General features: G+C 37.3%; 2 protein-coding genes across 2 annotated transcripts; one reads left to right on the plus strand and one right to left on the minus strand.

The window, feature by feature from the left end:
• Positions 1–2,738: 2,738 nt before the first annotated feature.
• LOC103945253 (putative clathrin assembly protein At1g03050) lies at positions 2,739–5,487 on the plus strand. The gene is made up of 2 exons (XM_009355795.3): positions 2,739–3,588; positions 4,122–5,487. Exons 1-2 carry the CDS (start codon positions 2,925–2,927, stop codon positions 5,267–5,269), a joined length of 1,812 nt encoding a protein of 603 aa, XP_009354070.2. The 5' UTR covers positions 2,739–2,924; the 3' UTR covers positions 5,270–5,487.
• A 1,199-nt stretch (positions 5,488–6,686) lies between these two features.
• Positions 6,687–17,802, minus strand: LOC125476815 (probable manganese-transporting ATPase PDR2). The gene is made up of 18 exons (XM_048583372.1): positions 17,736–17,802; positions 17,411–17,535; positions 16,630–16,698; positions 16,429–16,533; positions 16,191–16,301; positions 16,008–16,094; positions 15,740–15,922; positions 14,835–14,885; positions 14,622–14,747; positions 13,623–13,702; positions 12,743–12,851; positions 11,727–11,855; positions 10,865–10,930; positions 10,595–10,666; positions 9,545–9,696; positions 9,202–9,313; positions 8,992–9,108; positions 6,687–8,107 (listed from the first exon to the last, which is right to left on the minus strand). Exons 1-18 carry the CDS (start codon positions 17,800–17,802, stop codon positions 6,998–7,000), a joined length of 2,871 nt encoding a protein of 956 aa, XP_048439329.1. The 3' UTR covers positions 6,687–6,997.
• Between the last annotated feature and the right edge of the window lie 524 nt (positions 17,803–18,326).

Genomic DNA, 18,326 nt, shown 5'->3' on the forward strand with positions numbered 1-18,326 from the left:
ATTGCTTTAGCTCTGGAGCTATTAACACTGTTGTTCGTGGTGTTGAGCGTATTTAACAAAAAAAAAAAAAAAAAAAAAAGCTTTGCTTTGGGTTGCATTTGATAGTGCTAAGTTAACGATGGCTATATCAAGATTTTTGAATATGTTGATCGAGTTGGAATATCATTCCAGAGAGCTCGCATTTCTAATGGTTGTAGCCGAATTGGTTTTGAGTTTGTTGCAAACACTCATAACTAATTGAGACGCTACTTCTAACTAATTAAGGAGCTCTTGCATTTGCAAATAGTGTTAGAGACGACGAGAGAGATAAGAGCAAGAAAGCAATGAACACTGCATAACCGATTGAGGAATCAAGATGTGTGTTTTTAAATGCAAACTAAAGAGATTATAAATTATTTGATTGGGGTGACTAATTAATTAGTGAATAGAATATGATATACATAAGCAATCCAATAAGGGTATAGCTCTGAATTTAGAAGCATAATTTTCTGTAGCTTTTGTTTTTGGTTTTTCTCTTATGTATTAAACCCTTGCATGGAATTAGCTTTAACCTATTATTCTAGTTCATTATGTTTGAACTAAAACACAATAAAAGCTGGATATCATGGTTTCTAGAAATTTAATACTACAATATAATTGGACATCAGGATTTCTGGAAATTTAAACTCTCTAAAACTCAACACACTTTCATCATTACAAACATCGCTGATCGCAATTTTGACTTTAAATTTGGTCGTCACATGATCCTCGTAATTTGTCTTCTTTTTTATTCTATTTGAATGAAGTAGTAATGGAGCCAGAAATTGAGGCTAAAAGAGGTCTCTAGACCATATGAAAGAAATTTAACTAAATATAATATAGGGGGCTTTTTACATATTATACATACGATCAGAGAAAATTGTTAAGTTTTGTGTAGGAATCAAATATTTTAATCAAGGGAGAGGAACAAAGATACGGAATATTAAAATAATTATATTATAAGCACCTAATTTGTTTACAAGTTTTGCTAAAAAAATATTAATGACCACGGTTCAAAACTGCAATTGTGAGATTTTTCTTTCAAGATAAATTCTTTAAACAACACTATACATGCAAATGATGAATTAACTACATGGTACTCAACCAAAAGTACACAAAGTACTGAAGCTAAATCTAACAGATCAAGCAAAAACATACAAATCAAAGAAACTGCACGAGAGGCCTAGGCCGATCCTGGTCCTCATGTGGTTTGAATAAAGTTGAGGTTCCACCATAAAATTAATTGGCAATATAAGGAGTAGCGTAACCTACTTATAAGCTCATATAAGATCCCTTCTCCCATCAATTTAGAATTCATTCTCAACATGTCCCTAACGTGTGGCAAATTTTGAAGCCAAACAATGGGAGAACACAAACAAGATGACGTGGAGCACATGTGGCTTTGGGCTTCACACATGGAACAATTTGCTCTGACACCATAAAGAAAATTGAGGCTTCATCATAAAACAAATTGACAGCATAGAGAATAGCCTAACTTACTAATAAACCCATGGAAGATCCAGTCTCCCATAAATATAGGATTCATTCTTAACATGGCTCCGACACTATATTTGAACATAGTTGAGAGAGCTTATACCAAGTTTATCGAGTTCCTCCACAAGTTACAAGAAGGCATCAAGGGAGTTTTGAGGCAAGTGGTGTGAGAGAAATTAAGAAGGCATCAAAGGAGCTTTGGGCTAGATTCCTTGGATTTTTCTCATGTGGTAGGATTTTAACTCGTCAACTAAATTACCGTGTACTCATCTCATAAGATTGAAATTGGGTCAAAAGTTACAATTTTTTTTTTTTTGGTCAAAAGAGTAAAATTTATTAAAGACGAATAGAAACATTTACATCCATCGCAAGGGTATTAAACAAGAATTCTGGACCAAAAACATCCCAAAAAAAAAAGCCCCCATGCAATGTAGTAAATGCAACAACAATGTGAAATTCTCAAACTTTTCTCAAAAGTTTCGTCTCTTGTCCTAGTTTGTCTTCATCCACGTTTTAAGTTGAAGAAAATCCATACACAGTAGATCAATTTGAAAAAGGAATTGATTTGACAAAGACACCCCCCCCCCAATCCCACACCACCCCCCACACCCCCCAACCCCAACCCCACCCCAAACACCCCCCCCCCCCCCCAACCAAAATCATATTCTTGGTGTATGATCGAGTCTAATGGATCTCTACTCAATATCCATGTTTATGAATATACTTCGTAAAAAGTGGGAGAAACTCTTATCACTAAAACCTTGGAGTTTGACAGCTTAAGAAATTCAGTCGTCCATAGTTGACAACTCAACCAAGAAAAGCAACAGTTGATTGTGTTTATATGAATCTAAATCGAGAAGATTTGAGGAAATTGAGAGAAGAATGGAAGAAGAAATTTAGAAGATCCAGCTGCTTTTTCAACACCACATTTGACGCACCAATCATGTTCTTGGTCCCAAGACCGTTGAAATGGTCAAAATGCCATGGCAGGCTAAGAATGTCCTCCGTACCCACCCACAAAATGACAGGTAAAATAATAACCATGTTTACAAACTCAAGCAGTAACAATAAATTGGCAATCATGTGACACGTGGCTATTTCACTGCCATTGAATTTCCACATTTTGATGCTACAATATCGCACAAAAAATGCATGGTTGCATTGAAAGGTGTAAAAACTTGAGTTTTGAGCAACAAGAAGACAATAGGGATCGAGAGAGGAGAAGAACAAAGAAAACAAAAGAAAAAAAATAACAAAAAGAGGAGAAGAGAGGGAAGTCTTCTCTTCTTTTCTTAATTATTATCAAATAATCTTTTCTTTTCCTCGATCTTTTTAACACTGCAAATAAGGTTCTTTTGATTAGTAACACCTGCTGCTAGGTGTGTATATATAGAAAAATATCTATAATATCCATGGCTTCAAGCAAATTTAGAAGAGCCTTGGATGCGGTGAAGGACCAAACCAGCATAGGCCTCGCTAAAGTCGGTAGCAGCACCTCTTTGGCGGACCTAGATGTTGCCATTGTGAAAGCAACAACGCATGAAGAATACCCGACCGAGGAGAAATACCTACGAGAAATTCTCAGCCTAACATGCTACTCGCGTGCCTTCATCAGCGCTTGTGTCAACACCATCTCCCGGCGCCTCAACAAGACCAAAAACTGGATCGTGGCTCTCAAGACCCTCATGTTAGTCCAACGACTGCTGTCCGAGGGTGACCCTGCTTATGAACAAGAAATATTTTTCTCCACAAGGCGCGGCACTCGCTTTCTCAACATGTCTGATTTTCGTGACACCTCACGCTCCAATTCTTGGGACCATTCTGCGTTTGTGCGCACGTATGCATTGTATCTAGACGAACGGCTTGAGTTCCGAATGCAAAGCCGGCGTGGGAAACGCAGTGCATTTGGGTTTGATGAAGATATTGAGGATCATCAGGAGGCGGCTAATAATTTTACCAACCAGCAGTCATGTCAGAGAGCCACACCGGTGCATGAAATGAAAGCTGACAAGTTGTTTTCTAGGATGCAGCATTTGCAGCAGCTCCTTGAGCGATTTTTAGGATGTCGCCCAACAGGTTCGATCAGTTCAATCTTTCTTCGCCCAACACTAACAGGCTGCATGCAATATTTCAGCCCTGCATGCATGGCCATGTATGCACGACAAATATATTTCAAAATTTTCATTCTATTGTATTATTTCTCCAAGGAAATCATGTCACATTATGTGATCAACTAATTAAAAACGTGCACGTTTATTTTAGAAGAGAAAATATTATTTTTATATCATATTCGAATCTACAGTGTGTGTGTGTGTGTGTGTGTGTGTGTGGGGTACATTGTTGATATTTGGCCGACCTTTTGTTGATACTTCGTCAATATTTGTTCAGTTGGCAAAATATCGGCCATATATGTGTCGAAGACATTGTAAATTGTTATGAGATATCAGCCAATCACTCTCTATTCGAGAATTACAGAGTCTTTTTTTTTTTTTTTTTTTTTTTTTTTTGTATTTTGCTGTTTCTTCTTTTATTTTTTGCAGAGCAATATTAAATAGGGGAGCCTTTCTTAACAATTTTTGTTTTTCTATGCGCATGATTTTTAATTACAGGTGTAGCAAAGAACAACAGGGTTGTAATAGTGGCCTTGCACGCGATAGTAAAAGAGAGTTTCCAGATATATTATGACATAACAGAAATAATGGGCATCTTAATCGACCGCTTCATGGAGCTGGAGATCCCTGACTGTGCCAAGGTGTACGAGATCTTCTGCCGCATCGGAAAGCAATTTGATGAGTTGGACACGTTCTACAGGTGGTGTAAACAAATCGGCATTGCGCGCTCCTCAGAGTACCCGGAGGTTGAGAAGATTACACCCAAGAAGCTCGAGGTGATGGACGACTACATACGTGACAAGTCGGCTTTGGCACAAGGCAAGAGGTCGGTAAAGGGACTACTAGACCGACAAAAGATTAATGAGGCAAACAAAGATGAAGAATCAAATCATGGCGAAGAAGAAGAAGAAGAAGAAGAAGACATGAACGCCATGAAGGCCCTGCCACCGCCAGAGGGTTTCGTTGAGGAAAGCAATAACAAGGAGATGGAACCAGTAAAGGAAGAGGAAATTAAGAAACCGCAACAAGAAGAAGGCGATCTGTTGAACTTGGGAGAAGATGCTTTGTCGAGCAATGAACATGCTGACAAATTGGCGTTGGCTTTGTTCAACGGCGCCACTGAACAAGCACCAGCAGGTCAACTGGCATGGGAAGCGTTTGCTGACGAAGCTGATTGGGAAACGGCGTTAGTCCAGTCCGCAAGCCACTTGTCGAATCAGAAGGCTTCCCTCGGGGGTGGTTTTGACTTGCTGTTGCTGGACGGAATGTACCAGCAAGCGGAGATATCAGCCGCGATGGCAGGCCCAGGGTATGGAGTTAGTGGCAGTGCGAGTAGTGTTGCATTAGGGTCAGCAGGACGGCCTGCAATGCTAGCATTGCCTGCACCACCAACATCATCGTCTTCGTCAAATCATCCTAGTAAGTCAAATGTACATGTAGACCCTTTTGCTGCTTCGTTAGTGGTACCGCCGCCATCATATGTGCAAATGTCAGACCTGGAGAAGAAGCAGAAGCTGTTGATGGACGAGCAGTTCATGTGGCAGCAGTATGCAAGGAGTGGGATGCAAGGGCAGGTTGGATTGACAAAGCTACAGCATAACCCTCATCACAACATAAACATGGGAGGTTACACACACACCTACTAATCATCAATTAATTAACACTTAATTATAAACAGACTACGTCAGCTTCAGTGTTAATGATCATTAGGGGTTGCATGTGTATTAACTTGAACATATTGTTTAATATTTTCCTCTTAATTGTCTAGGTGAGGTTCAATTTAGTAGCATGTATTCGGTACATATCGCCAATCTATGAAAGGTACATATGCATGTAGCTAACCCCCTTGGCAACCATTTTCTTGAATCAGACTAGAATCATTGTGTTGCTCTCCTTTTCTTTTTCATTCCTTTTTCTTTTCCCCCCCTAAAAAAAGGTAGTCATTGTTGTTGCTTGGAACCCAAGAATTTCCACATGGTTTCTTCCGAGTCGTTTAAATTAAGAGAAATAATTTACATAAAACAGGTTCATCGCTACTGTGATATTTTGATTCTAAAGTGGGTACTATGCCAATGGAGGATATAACAAGGAAGGATGCTAAAGTTACTTCATATAATAGGCCCACACCCCCAACGAGTGGGTAGCAAATCACCTTAAAAAGCACAAAATAGAATTACTTCATATAATTAATCGAAGAAGTACCGATATTGCCGACTTTGAGATGAACCGGTGCCCTGCTCAGAACACAAACAACCAAATTGGGCAATAATCTACTTCCCACAACCTTCCAACTACTTTAAAATGCTAGATGATATACATGATTTTGCTCCATAAAGGTAAAAAAATTTAGTCCCAGAAACCTCAATGTTTCTTCAATGCTAAGTACCAGTTAGTGGTACAAAAAATAAATAGATGAGATTGACCACCGGCTAAGTATTATCGGCTAACCATCATTCTGATTAATCTGTAAACGTTTAAAAATTAAGAAATGGCATTTAGACCTACCTAGAAGCTTGCCTAGCCCACTAAACTCGTCTAAGCACCCGCCTAGGTCGCAACTCTCACTTAAATAGAAAGTAGATAACATTCATTTTACATTTTATTTTTACATTAAATAGTAAGAAACCTATTGAATACTTTGATGAACACTCATTGTATGTTTGCTCCCCATATTTTTAATATGTTCTAATACTTTTTAATTTATAATCATTCTATTTTGCAATTTATGTATCATAATAGAAAACATTTATTTTTATGTTACATAATAAATTCAATTAAAACTTAAAAAGGGCCTAGACCCCCACTTGGCTCCATCTAGACACCTAGACGCTCGTACCACGCCCGACTAGCACCTTTTAGATCGTTGAATCTAACAAATGTGATCTAACAACTAAAACACATGTAGCACTAATGCAACCAAGCATTGAAGTCGGACTCCACTTTTTTAGCGTGAAAACCTAATGATATTCAAATGACAAACAATTAAAATCGACATTAAAACTAGCTTATAAAACCCCATAAGATCTATTTAAACCGCCAAGATTATCTTGATTAAGAACAGGCTAGAACTAATGATGAAAACATCATATCGAAATGGGGCTACAGAATTTATAGTTTTTGGCAAGTAATTCCAAATACAAGGGATATGAAGGGTCAAAACAATTTGTAAAAGCAACTATTAGGAATACAGTTTGTTTATAGGGCAGAGGTCCCAAAAATAATCCTCCTACAAATTCAACTCAATAAAAATCTCCTATCAAAGAGGGGATGGAACCTCCTGTGGCATAATAGAGCTCCATTCAGCTGTATATAACTCTGCATTGCCCATTTGCCAAAAATGTCGAATCGCAGTCCGGCGTTGAGCTTGTACTCGCTCAAAGTTGTTTCTTCTTCTCGAGACTGGAAGCAGCAATCCGTTGTCGCTTCTTCCAGGCTGGAATCTTGCCCGGGAATGCCCACCGTAAAAATTTCTCCCACGAGTAGCAGGTCACAAACATGAGAAGAGCCCACAACAGTAACTTGTTTCTCAATCCCACTGGCAACGGCACCAGTCTAAGCCAGTCATTCAAGTCCCTGAATAGATCAGATGTGATAACTGTGAAGAAACCAGCCGCAGCCACGATGGCATACAAGAATGGCTTGTTTTCTGTGACGCTCTGATTGAACGGATGCCCCATGTAGTTCACAGCAAAGGTGGCCACCTGTAGCATCATGCTCACCATGTACGAGACTGTATTTACAAGGTTGGGATGAAAATCAGAGTCTGGTTCAATGCACTCGTCCGGCATGTATCTCTCAGCCTCGTTCACAGAAGATATCAAGAAAAATAAGTGGATTGCAAACTGTCCCAACAGAGAAAGAAAGACATAGGAGCAGAAGACATTCGGATGAGGCCGTTCAGCTGAAAGGGTTGGAAGAGGGCGCGCATGTGAGATGAATAGGAAAAAGGCAGCTGTAAACACACCGCTAATAGTAGCCTGCACATCACCCAGCTTGACACCATCCAAGTACATAACACTCAGCACATAAGCTGTCGCGAGGCAGTTGAGGCCTAGTATTTTAAACATCTGGAGGGTAGTCACCAGAGTACTGCGACCTTGACGAATTATGTCAGTGGTTGGAGCAACTGATGCATGCTTCGCTGTGAATGGTGATGCCATGGAAGCATCCCCAAGCTTTACAATTGGAGCTGAGCGACCATCCCCCTCCTCATTCATCTCATCCATTAGTCTCTTTTGCAATGAAGCTAGCTTCTGCCGTTTCAACTCGGCAGCCGACAGATTCCTGTTACCAGCTGAGTTGCTATTGGGATCCAATTTTGCGGTGGCTTTTCCCTTTGAAGAGACTTCTCTATTTACACTAGTAGATTTACCTGCAACATCCAATGCAGACTTGGACTTCTTTGGATCTTTAGACGTTTCACTGGGCGGCTTTCCACTCTGAGTTGGCGGCACCGCATTCAATAGAGCAACTCCCACATGGGCCTGAGAGGAGAGAAACATACCACACTTTATTAGTTCACAGCTTAATCATGAAAAAGCCATACACATGATTCGAGCTATCATTTGACTTTCTTATATTAAATCCATAAAAAAAATAATAAGAAAACACAAGAGTACTAATAAATATCTGAAAAGCTATTAAGGGAAAAAGTGAGACAATTAATCTGTGATTCTGTAGAAGCCCGTATGTGTGACTGTCGATGTGTGTGTCCCATATATGTGTGTGTGTGTGTGTGTGTGTGTGTCAACGTGTGTAAGCGAGTACGCTATGGGGAGTAAAACATATTGCTACCCCTCGAACTTTATTTATTCTTTTGTAGCATGAAACCATGATAACTAACTTCAAAGTTAGAATGGCAGCCCCACAGTTCTGGAATGAATACAAAGGACACACCCTGAAGACATGTCTGGTGCCCAGAATTTAACTGGATTGTAACGGATTAGATTGGATTGCACTAGATTGGATAGGACAACTTTAATTTTTATTTTAAGGATATGATAATTTTTTATAACATGCGTTATTTTAGTAATTGTTCTTCCTAGGAATTAGGATAGTTTTAGTAGCACTTAAGTTCATGGACCCAGGTCCCTGGTCTTGGGTTCATGGTCACGAGGTTGGAGTGGTAGGAATAATTATCATACAAGAACGAAACTGATGGGATTGGTTTTTATCCAATCCCTATTATTTTTTAGTACCAAACATAGGATTGAAATAAACTAATCCAATTCTACTATCGTTAATTGCCATTACGTCAATAACTGACTTTTAATACTTACACTAAGGATTTATTATTTCAAATAAGCCAATTGCCTTGCAAAGAAAAAAATAACTCAACTAATAGTTGAATATTCACAAAACAAATTACCTGCTTCAACGCTCCAACGTCATTGGTTCCATCCCCACACATCAACGTTATCCTCCCCACTGTTTTGAAGGTAGTCAAAATCAGCTCCTTCTGCTCAGGAGCAACTCTCGCATAAACCTAATAAGATGACTCCGGTCAAAAACGTTAAGATAAAGCCACTAATAAAAAACAAGTTTCACAATTAATACTTAATTGGTTATTAATAAGCACCTTGACGTATGGAATGACTCGTATAACAGCTGAGGTTTGTAGCAACATTTCAAAGCAGTCACCACCAATACAGAGATCATGAGTCTCAGACAAAGCTTCCACCTCGTTTTCACTGAAATCAATTTCATCAATTCCATTCAGAACAAAGGAGAAAGAAATAAGGAGGAGAATCAGCAAAAAGAGTGCAGAAGGGAAACAAATTCACAAGAACATAAATAAAAACCAAAAACAAGAGGAACTCCCAATTATTGAACCACTTTAGTAGGTTTTACAGCCAAGCAAAACATCAAGAGTACCGAACCAAATTGAAAACAGCCAATCCATTAAACAGGAAAAGCTTTACTTGTAAGGAATCATCTGAGTCTCATCAGGAGATATCCACTCATATCCTTCACCGTCCCTCTTTGGACCAAGAATTAATGCTGATTTTGAAATAATATGAACTTGGCTAGCAACATGGCAAGCTGTAAGAGCCTGATCACCAGTAATCATCACCTAACAAAAGAAACACTTTGGATAAATATATATATACTAAAATTTTAAATCTTCCTACGCAGCAGCTTTGTTAAAAACAAAATGAATGAGAATGATTGTACCATACAAAGGAAGACAAGAAAAACAGGGGAAACAAAAAATAAACTACATTAAATCTGTAAACAATCAGGACAACTCAAAAGAAAGCAGTTGGTAGAATATCCTGACAAAGACATGCAAGAATGGTTCCGTGTAAAATGGTCATAATGGCCCTCATACAGCAAAAACATTGTTTGAGCTTATCAAATGAAAGAAGATATGCGAGAGTGTTCCAACAGTAATACATGATTTCAACTAATCAAATGAAAGTATTTAAAATTACACCAAACTCCAATCTAGATGTCCATAGTGCTGATACAGAGATAAGAAAAAACAATCAACACCCCAAAAGCAAGCAGTTGGTCGAATATCCTTACGAAGATATGCAAGAGTGGTTTTCTGTAAAAGGGTCATAATGGCCCTTGTACAGTAAAACGTGGTTTGAATTTATCAAAAAAGGGAGCATTTAAGAATAGCTACAGCGAAACTATAATTTAGAAGTCCATAGTGCTGATAATTCTACAGCTATCACCATGTAAAGGCTCTTACAATCTGCAATATTTCTTCATCATAATAGTTCCTGGAAATGCAACATGACCATGATAGTCTTACAAACTTGCTTCTAAATGTTTATGGCCAAAAATAACTATAAAAATGAAAATGATTTCTTCACCTCAATAAAAGGCTACCAAACGTAGTTTCTTTTTCTCTAGAATATACTTCTTAAGTGATGGTAGTTAAGGGTAAGATACAAGATACTATTCCTTTATACAAAATTACAGATAGACCACATACTATGTAAGTCAGGGAAACCACATACCAAATCATGCGACGATCGTTTAAGCTCAGATAAAATAGCAGCTGAATCTGATCTAATAGGACAGTTAAAAACCTGAAATTCAAACGACGAGAATTTAGTGACGTGAAGGAAGTAAACAAAGCCTACTCCAGACACTACTCTAATCTTCAAATCAAGATAAATGGGACAAAAATAAATATATAAAATAAATAAAAATAAAATATAAAAAAAACAGAAACAGTACGAAAACTATTACTCTGTATGAGGAAATAATAGAAATGATTAATTTACCGCAAAACCAGCAAAGGTAAGGCCACTCTCCACCACATCCCTATCCAAGCTTCTGGCTTCGCTAACCTTCAAGCAATAAGAAGATAATTAAACACTTCAAATACATATACAATATAAAAGACGAAGCCTTTAAAACTTCCTCAGAGAGAGATAAGGGGCAAACAATGTGAAACTCTTCAAGTACAAGAAGTGTCATTGAATTTAAATCCAGTTACTCAGATATTATACATATGTACTTAACAATAATGTAAAGTAGAAAAGTAAAGACGTAGCCTTTGGTTAATTCGTGTTTCTACTTGAGATCATCATGCATGTCAAATTACAAAAGCAATTCTATATTCTATAATTTAAACCATTTTCTCCTTAAGGTTAAATTTCTAAAGTACAAAAAATGAAGAAAAATACTAATTGTAGTCTGTCCTTCACTTGATGATACGCCAAATGAAGTTTGCTTGAAATTTAACATGCACTATGAAGAAGATCAAAGCATTAAATCCAGAAGTTGGATTGGGCTAAGGAAGAAAAAGAGTGTCCTGAAAATTCATTAGTTATGATTAATAGCTTCAAGAAATAAGTTTATTATTAAAAAAACAAATTCTTATCTCATCTGTAATCCAACCAGTCTGATGCATAAACTCAAAAGTAAAACTTTTTTTTTTTTTTTTTTTTTTTTTACATTTTGAGTACTGTACTCAGTGCAATGGCTCTCAAAAGTCTTCCCTTTTCCAGTCCAATTTAAAATCATCTAGTACCGCATAACATGGTATGACCAGTGTGTACACAAGTTGCTTCCTTTGAACATGAACCACCAGGACCTATACTATTCAAAGCAATTGAGAAATAACAAATCCAGAGAACTTACTGTCATGTCAGGAAGAGATTTGTAGGCAAGGGCCAGAACGCGAGACCCTTGTCGAGTAAATTTCTTGTAAGTTTCGACATAAAATGATGGCACTTGAGTGAGTCTACCCTGAATGGTTTCAGGGGCACCCTGAAATGAAAAGAATTTATTGTTAACAGCTATTAATACTGGAGTGAACATCTTTCCTACTGCAAAGATATAGAAAAAGGAGTAATTAGATTGTAATATATTACATAAGACGTAGAACCACTGAAATGAGAAAAAAATGGGAACTGTACAAAACAATGAAGCAGGAGTCTGAAGGAAACAGGACTGAAAAATATATATCAAATAGACAACCAAAAAAAGCAACACTAAGGACAGGCTAAAACCACCAAAGGAGCCTAAGAAACTACTTTCCAAGTTCACATTCAACAGGAAAGGACGGTCACCATACTCATTAGAGACTGAGGCTCGCAGATCTTCCACCCACACCCCTCCATAATCTTCAAAAGTTTGATTGTTACTCTGCATCAAAACAACTTATATTGCAGACAACAGCAACCCCAAAAGAACCTTGGGCTTCTTCCCACACTCAAAACCCATATTATTTCACTTGATAATCACAACATTTGGGATTACCAGGTCGAAATTGCTTCCCAAGATAGTTTTAGCCACAAACTTAAAAGCTAGAAGACAGTGGAGAACAGAGTTACCATTTCCCCCTTTCCCTATACTTAACGCCAACACATTTGTGTCCTCTTCTGTGTCAAATAACCAGTATTGAGCTCTATAAGTGCAGAAATCCAAGTCAACACCTGACTACGAGGATAGATGTAACAAAATATGACAAGAATAAAAATCATACAATTGATTGTGAAGTAACAAGATTGATGAATTAAGATAAATGATACCCTGTCCCAGAACACAAACAAGCAAATTGAGCAGCAATCAAGAACTCTATGATGGCGATCTTAATGCTTATGGTATATGGATAACATAGATTGCAACGTAGTACTGATGAATGACTGACGAACCTTCACAAAAGCAAAAAAATTCTCTTCAATGCGCACTACAACTGCCATTCTTTTCAAGTAGGAAGCAAAGTGATGTCTCTGAACAATCAGCACAGCATGACCACTTCCCCTGCGTTTTAGTGACGAGTACAATAAGAACAATGTAGAAAGAATTACCAATCATAAATATAGACAAAAGCACAGGATTTACTGCCTCATAAAAGAAGAATGAACATTAACCATAATCAAACTTTAGATTAACAAATTATTGATCACCTATTTATAAGACCACTAATATGTCGGCCCATTTATATTTGAAATAGCAAATATATATCATAGCAACATCAGACTGCATATTCACTAGACCAACCTTGTAAATCTAATTTATCCACAATATCTCATACTGTAATTGGCTTAAGGATAAACATAGCTTAACGTTCTTTTTGTCCAAAAAATTCGACTAAAACATCAGTGCAAAAGACGAAAACAAGCCTTCCATAAGAAACTAACTGGCTTAAGGATAACTGATTGGATTGGACATTCTAACAAAAATAAGATATTATACCAATGGAAAATTCATACCAAGATGGATCCCGGATTGTACTTTAATCTATGTCCTGCTGAAGGTTTCTTTGGTTAAACAATTTTCTGAAGGATTACCTCACTTTTCAATCTACTTAAAACGTTAACATTGCATTAAATTCAACTTTCCAAAATAATCTATCATCAACAGAGTCAGGATAACTGTTTAACAACTACCCTATGAGGAAAATATGAGCAAAAAAAAGGTTAAAAAGTAAATATGAAAATAAATGATTAAAGGATATTATGGATTAGTCCAGAAGTGCAAATATAACTGCTGACATATAGATATAGACAAAAACAAGAGATTGCAGCTTACTTTTTTGGCAAGGCCTTCTCATCAGATTTGAACGTCCAATCTATTCCTTTAAGGGCAGCCTTTTCAAGAGGATCACCAACCTACATGGAGTTGTGTAGTATCAGTTAATTTCCAAACAAAATTTAAAAAATAATACCACCTGTCACCAGACATTGATAGTACATATAACAGGATACTGAGCCGTTTCATTACTACGGATAAATTTATCTTCACCGAAGCATCTCTTGTTCCATCTTTCAGTCAATGCAGCCATTAATTTTCTATTCAGGATAAATTGATATTGAGTTCCAACTGACTTGAAAGTTATAAGTCCAGTTAAATAAATACGGCGTTTTCAAGAAATTTAAATTCATGCATGGGGTAGGAAAACCAACTTAAAGGAGACTGGATGACCCGGTTGGCAAAACAAAGACAAAATTTCAAAAGGGCATATATTTTGAGATATAATATGTTTGAATAACTCCAGAAACACAAACCCAAAACAAAAAAGGGAAAGGCCTAGATCCCTTTTTATCATTCCTTTTTGTTCACATCAAAAACTAACTGATGCAGTAGAGAAAATCTAGGAAAGGCATTATAGCCAAAAAAAAATTATAAGAAACAGACTTCAATTAAAATATATAAAAATAAATTAGGAAAAAGGGTGCAGGAGATCCATAACAGACCAAGAACCCTGAAACAAGGAAGAAAAACACGACATACTTTTCTAACCGACCATTCATTATCAAACTACAAAAAGACTTGATGAAGCTCCTTTATTTTTGCAAGTTCTAAGCAGCAAACATTTCATTATGATTGCAAAGAAGCAGACATCTAATGGTTGTAGATAGGTAGAATTTTGTGTGATTTTACCTTTCTGATTCGCATACCTTTGACAATATAAGCAATCTAAAACTAAAGAGCTTGCATCGTCAACAATGATACTGCAACCAACATAACTAAATAAAATAGAATGCAGCCTAAAACAGACTGCCTGTTTAGAAGATAACACTAGCATACCAGCTTATTATCCACAAACACCAAGGCATGGCAAGACGCCAAAATCTCTGCTGTGCGCACAGGCACGTTACTCATGTCAGCTTCTAAATCTGTACTGCTAGTTGACCCAACAACTCCACAGAATTCCTGGAGAAGAGCAAGAGAAAAGCATTAAATTTTATATGAATCCGAGTCAATTTAATGAGCACCATATACTAGATTAATATGAAATACCATATCGTCTGATGTAAGTGTTCCAGTTTTGTCAAAACAGCAGATATCAACCTGCACGGAAAACAGTAAACAAATGTATCAAAATATACTTTGTACAGCACAATAAGACTCTGCAGTATGTCATATTGGGAAACAGCTTGGTCAGTACAAGGCTACAAGCAAACAGCGAAAATAAGGTATCGAAGAAGTATGGTCAATGCGTAACCGAACAGAAAAGTATGGGGATGACTACTAATTCTAAAGATACAATCACATTATGCAATTCTCTAGGACACATTTCCTGCTTGAAAAGAAGGAAGACAGACGTGAGAACGCTGCATGCCTAAGTAGCCAAATCTTGCATTTGGTTTGCACACTAGAGAAATGAAGTCATCATGAATAAAGCAACTCTATCCAGTTTTATGGTATTAGATGGGTAAAAACTCCTGCTTCATTGTCCCATTGCTTTTGTCCTTGGGGCAGACTGTTTAGGGAGAGAACATGTGAGCTGGGAAATTCCAGTTTCATGCAATGCCTTATTGTGTGAGTTACAAACTCATTGGAGGGATAAAGAGGGTCCCCCGCACTGAGTGGCAATTTTCAGGGTGGTGTAGTCGGAAATGAATGGGATGGGGAGGTTGATCACTTTGGATGTCAGTATTCTCTGCAGAGTCAATAGATAGTTTGGGCTGCTTTTAATGACTGGAGTGCTTCTGTGTTATAAACTATTACTTTATGAAGCATCATTGTAAAATAAGACCATCTTTATTAGTTGTAGATCAGATAGCTAGATAGCTCCGTGGATGGTATTTTTGAAAAAAGCGGCATTATCCAAAGAGCATCCTTTAAACAAGTGTAAGAAAGAAATATATAAAATATATAAAAAAAAAAAAAAAAAAGACATAATTAAAGCTGTCACAACATACCTTTCCAGCAAAAGGAATTCGGAAAGGTTCGGTACAAAATATTCCGCGACGTGCAAGAGCAATTAGAGATGTATTAACAGCTATAGATAATTCCATTGGCAGCTCAGGAGGAATCACAGAAGTAATAATGAGTGAACAACTAAGGAAAAGCTTGTACTTGCTCCTAGTGGGATCCTCAAGCCCCTACATCAAAGACGTCTTGATTGTCAGAAAATAACACTACACAAGCATCAAGCATCGCATCTACCTATCAAGGAACCACTTTTACCTTCTTTAGTACATAACCAGCAGCTATCACTGCAAATATGACCAAGAACAAAATGAACAACCCACTTTCCCAGCTGTTAGCTGTAACCTACAGTAAAATGTATGTACACACATTATATAAAATAAAAGTGGAGTAAAAGTAAAACCATAATGTATATAGGTTGAGTAGTCATAGCAAAAATACCCTCTCTGTAGAAAACAAAATTGTACGCATAAGTTTCCCCTGACTTGTTTCAAACCCAGTCCTCAGAACAACAGCCACACAGCCACCATCGGGGGTTTTTAAAGGAAAGCCCTGACTCCATTGAGATAATGAAAACATAAATACACAACCCATGAGATTATCAAACATTAATGATATTCGCTAAAAACCATTAATGATAATGTTTGTTGACTTAAACATATATTTTAGGATAAGCTACCTTATCCGGAGTATGCTGCAATATCTTAGTCCCACCAAATAAGACATGGCTTTTATCTCGCTTAGCTGATAATTTCTCCTCAGTTCCTCGGGCCATGATCGATACCTGAAAAATAATCCTACTATTATTTTCCTCCAGCAAAGACACAACGTTTATCATCAAACAACAGTGCACAATAAGCCATAAGTGCCAATCACAAACTTGCTTTGAAGAATAGCCCCATCGTCCAAGTGCAAAAGGAAAATGGATATAAATTTTCAGTATTTTGCGCTAACTTTTCTGGATAAAATACACCAAGAGGATAGCAGACATGTATTAGGTTTCCTTGGTTTGGATAGCACTCATCCCTCCCTATGAGCAATTATCCAAGAAAGACCCTGTACCTTACAAGGTACTGTGGGGAAAAATGATATAGATAAATAAATAAAAAAAGAGACAGCTCAACCAATTAAGGGAAGAGTATAATGAATCCTTTACATAATGTTTTCAGTTTTTTTGCTTTGTTTAGATAGTGGACTTTTTGTCCACGGCCAAACTAATTTTCTCATTTTTACATCAAAAAAATTAAAAAAAAAATCCATTAGTTAAAATAAGCAAATACAGAAATAGTACACAAGAAGTTCATAGCATAAAAACAAAAGTACAGCCAAATATACGTCAAAAAAAAAAAAAAGAACATGGCACTATGAAACAGCCTAAAATCAACCCACTTCTTCTCCCCCATCAAAAGACCCGAATCGTCCCATAAACTCTAGCCCCAAATAAACTGCAGGAAGTTGAGGTTCCAAACTAAAACCAATTGGTAATTGGGTGAGTGACCCAACTCCTTATAAGCCCTTGCAAGGTTATTTTCTTTACTTTCTGCTGTGAAACAATTCCTCACACCCTCATGTGTGGAAAAATTTAGCCTAACATATTGACAATTCAACTAAGTGACATGGAGCACGTGTGGCCATTAAGCTTCACACATGGGTGAACCTACTCTAACACCATAAAGAAAAGTTGAGGTTCCACCCCGAAACCAATTGCCAATGGGGAAATGCCCCAACTCCTTATAAACATTTACAAAGTTTCTTAACTTTCCTATGCGGGACGATTCAACACAACCTAACAATTACCACCATAAAAATCAGAAAGTATTCTGCTACACCAAATTTCCTCCAATATAGGGTTTAAGATCACAGAGAATTTAAAACCCATATTTTCGACGGTGAATGAAGTTTCATCCAGTTCAGGATCAGTTTACTATTGAGTCACAGCTTCCTCGTATTGTCCCTCTTTTTTTTTCTTCCTTTACTCTCACCTACTTTTACTTCTATTTGCAGTCTTAGCTCTAAGTTCCTTGTCCAACTGAGTCCAAGAATGATTCATCATCGCTACTATGATATTTTGATTCTAAAGTGGGTACTATGCCAATGGAGGATATAACAAGGAAGGATGCTAAAGTTACTTCATATAATAGGCCCACGCCCCCAACGAGTGGGTAGCAAATCACCTTAAAAAGCACAAAATAGAATTACTTCATATAATTAATCGAAGAAGTACCGATATTGCCGACTTTGAGATGAACCGGTGCCCTGCTCAGAACACAAACAACCAAATTGGGCAATAATCTACTTCCCACAACCTTCCAACTACTTTAAAATGCTAGATGATATACATGATTTTGCTCCATAAAGGTAAAAAAATTTAGTCCCAGAAACCTCAATGTTTCTTCAATGCTAAGTACCAGTTAGTGGTACAAAAAATAAATAGATGAGATTGACCACCGGCTAAGTATTATCGGCTAACCATCATTCTGATTAATCTGTAAACGTTTAAAAATTAAGAAATGGCATTTAGACCTACCTAGAAGCTTGCCTAGCCCACTAAACTCGTCTAAGCACCCGCCTAGGTCG

Source organism: the organism of the source record quoted next, unplaced genomic scaffold (genome assembly GCF_019419815.1).
Source record: "Pyrus x bretschneideri cultivar Hongxiangsu unplaced genomic scaffold, Pyrus_bretschneideri_v1 Contig2, whole genome shotgun sequence".
NCBI lineage: Eukaryota > Viridiplantae > Streptophyta > Magnoliopsida > Rosales > Rosaceae > Pyrus > Pyrus x bretschneideri.

Bases quoted from the DNA above. Each gene is read 5' to 3' on its own strand.
- LOC125476815 (XM_048583372.1), bottom strand. From the start codon at position 17,802: ATGATGAATCATTCTTGGACTCAGTTGGACAAGGAACTTAGAGCTAAG. The intron at 9,109-9,201 runs GTGCTTATTAAT...TCATCTTATTAG, and splicing joins GAGTCATTCCATACGTCAAG to GTTTATGCGAGAGTTGCTCC. The intron at 8,108-8,991 runs GTAATTTGTTTT...CTCTCCTCTCAG, and splicing joins ACGTTGGAGCGTTGAAGCAG to GCCCATGTGGGAGTTGCTCT.
- LOC103945253 (XM_009355795.3), top strand. From the start codon at position 2,925: ATGGCTTCAAGCAAATTTAGAAGAGCCTTGGATGCGGTGAAGGACCAA. The intron at 3,589-4,121 runs GTTCGATCAGTT...TTTTAATTACAG, and splicing joins TTTAGGATGTCGCCCAACAG to GTGTAGCAAAGAACAACAGG.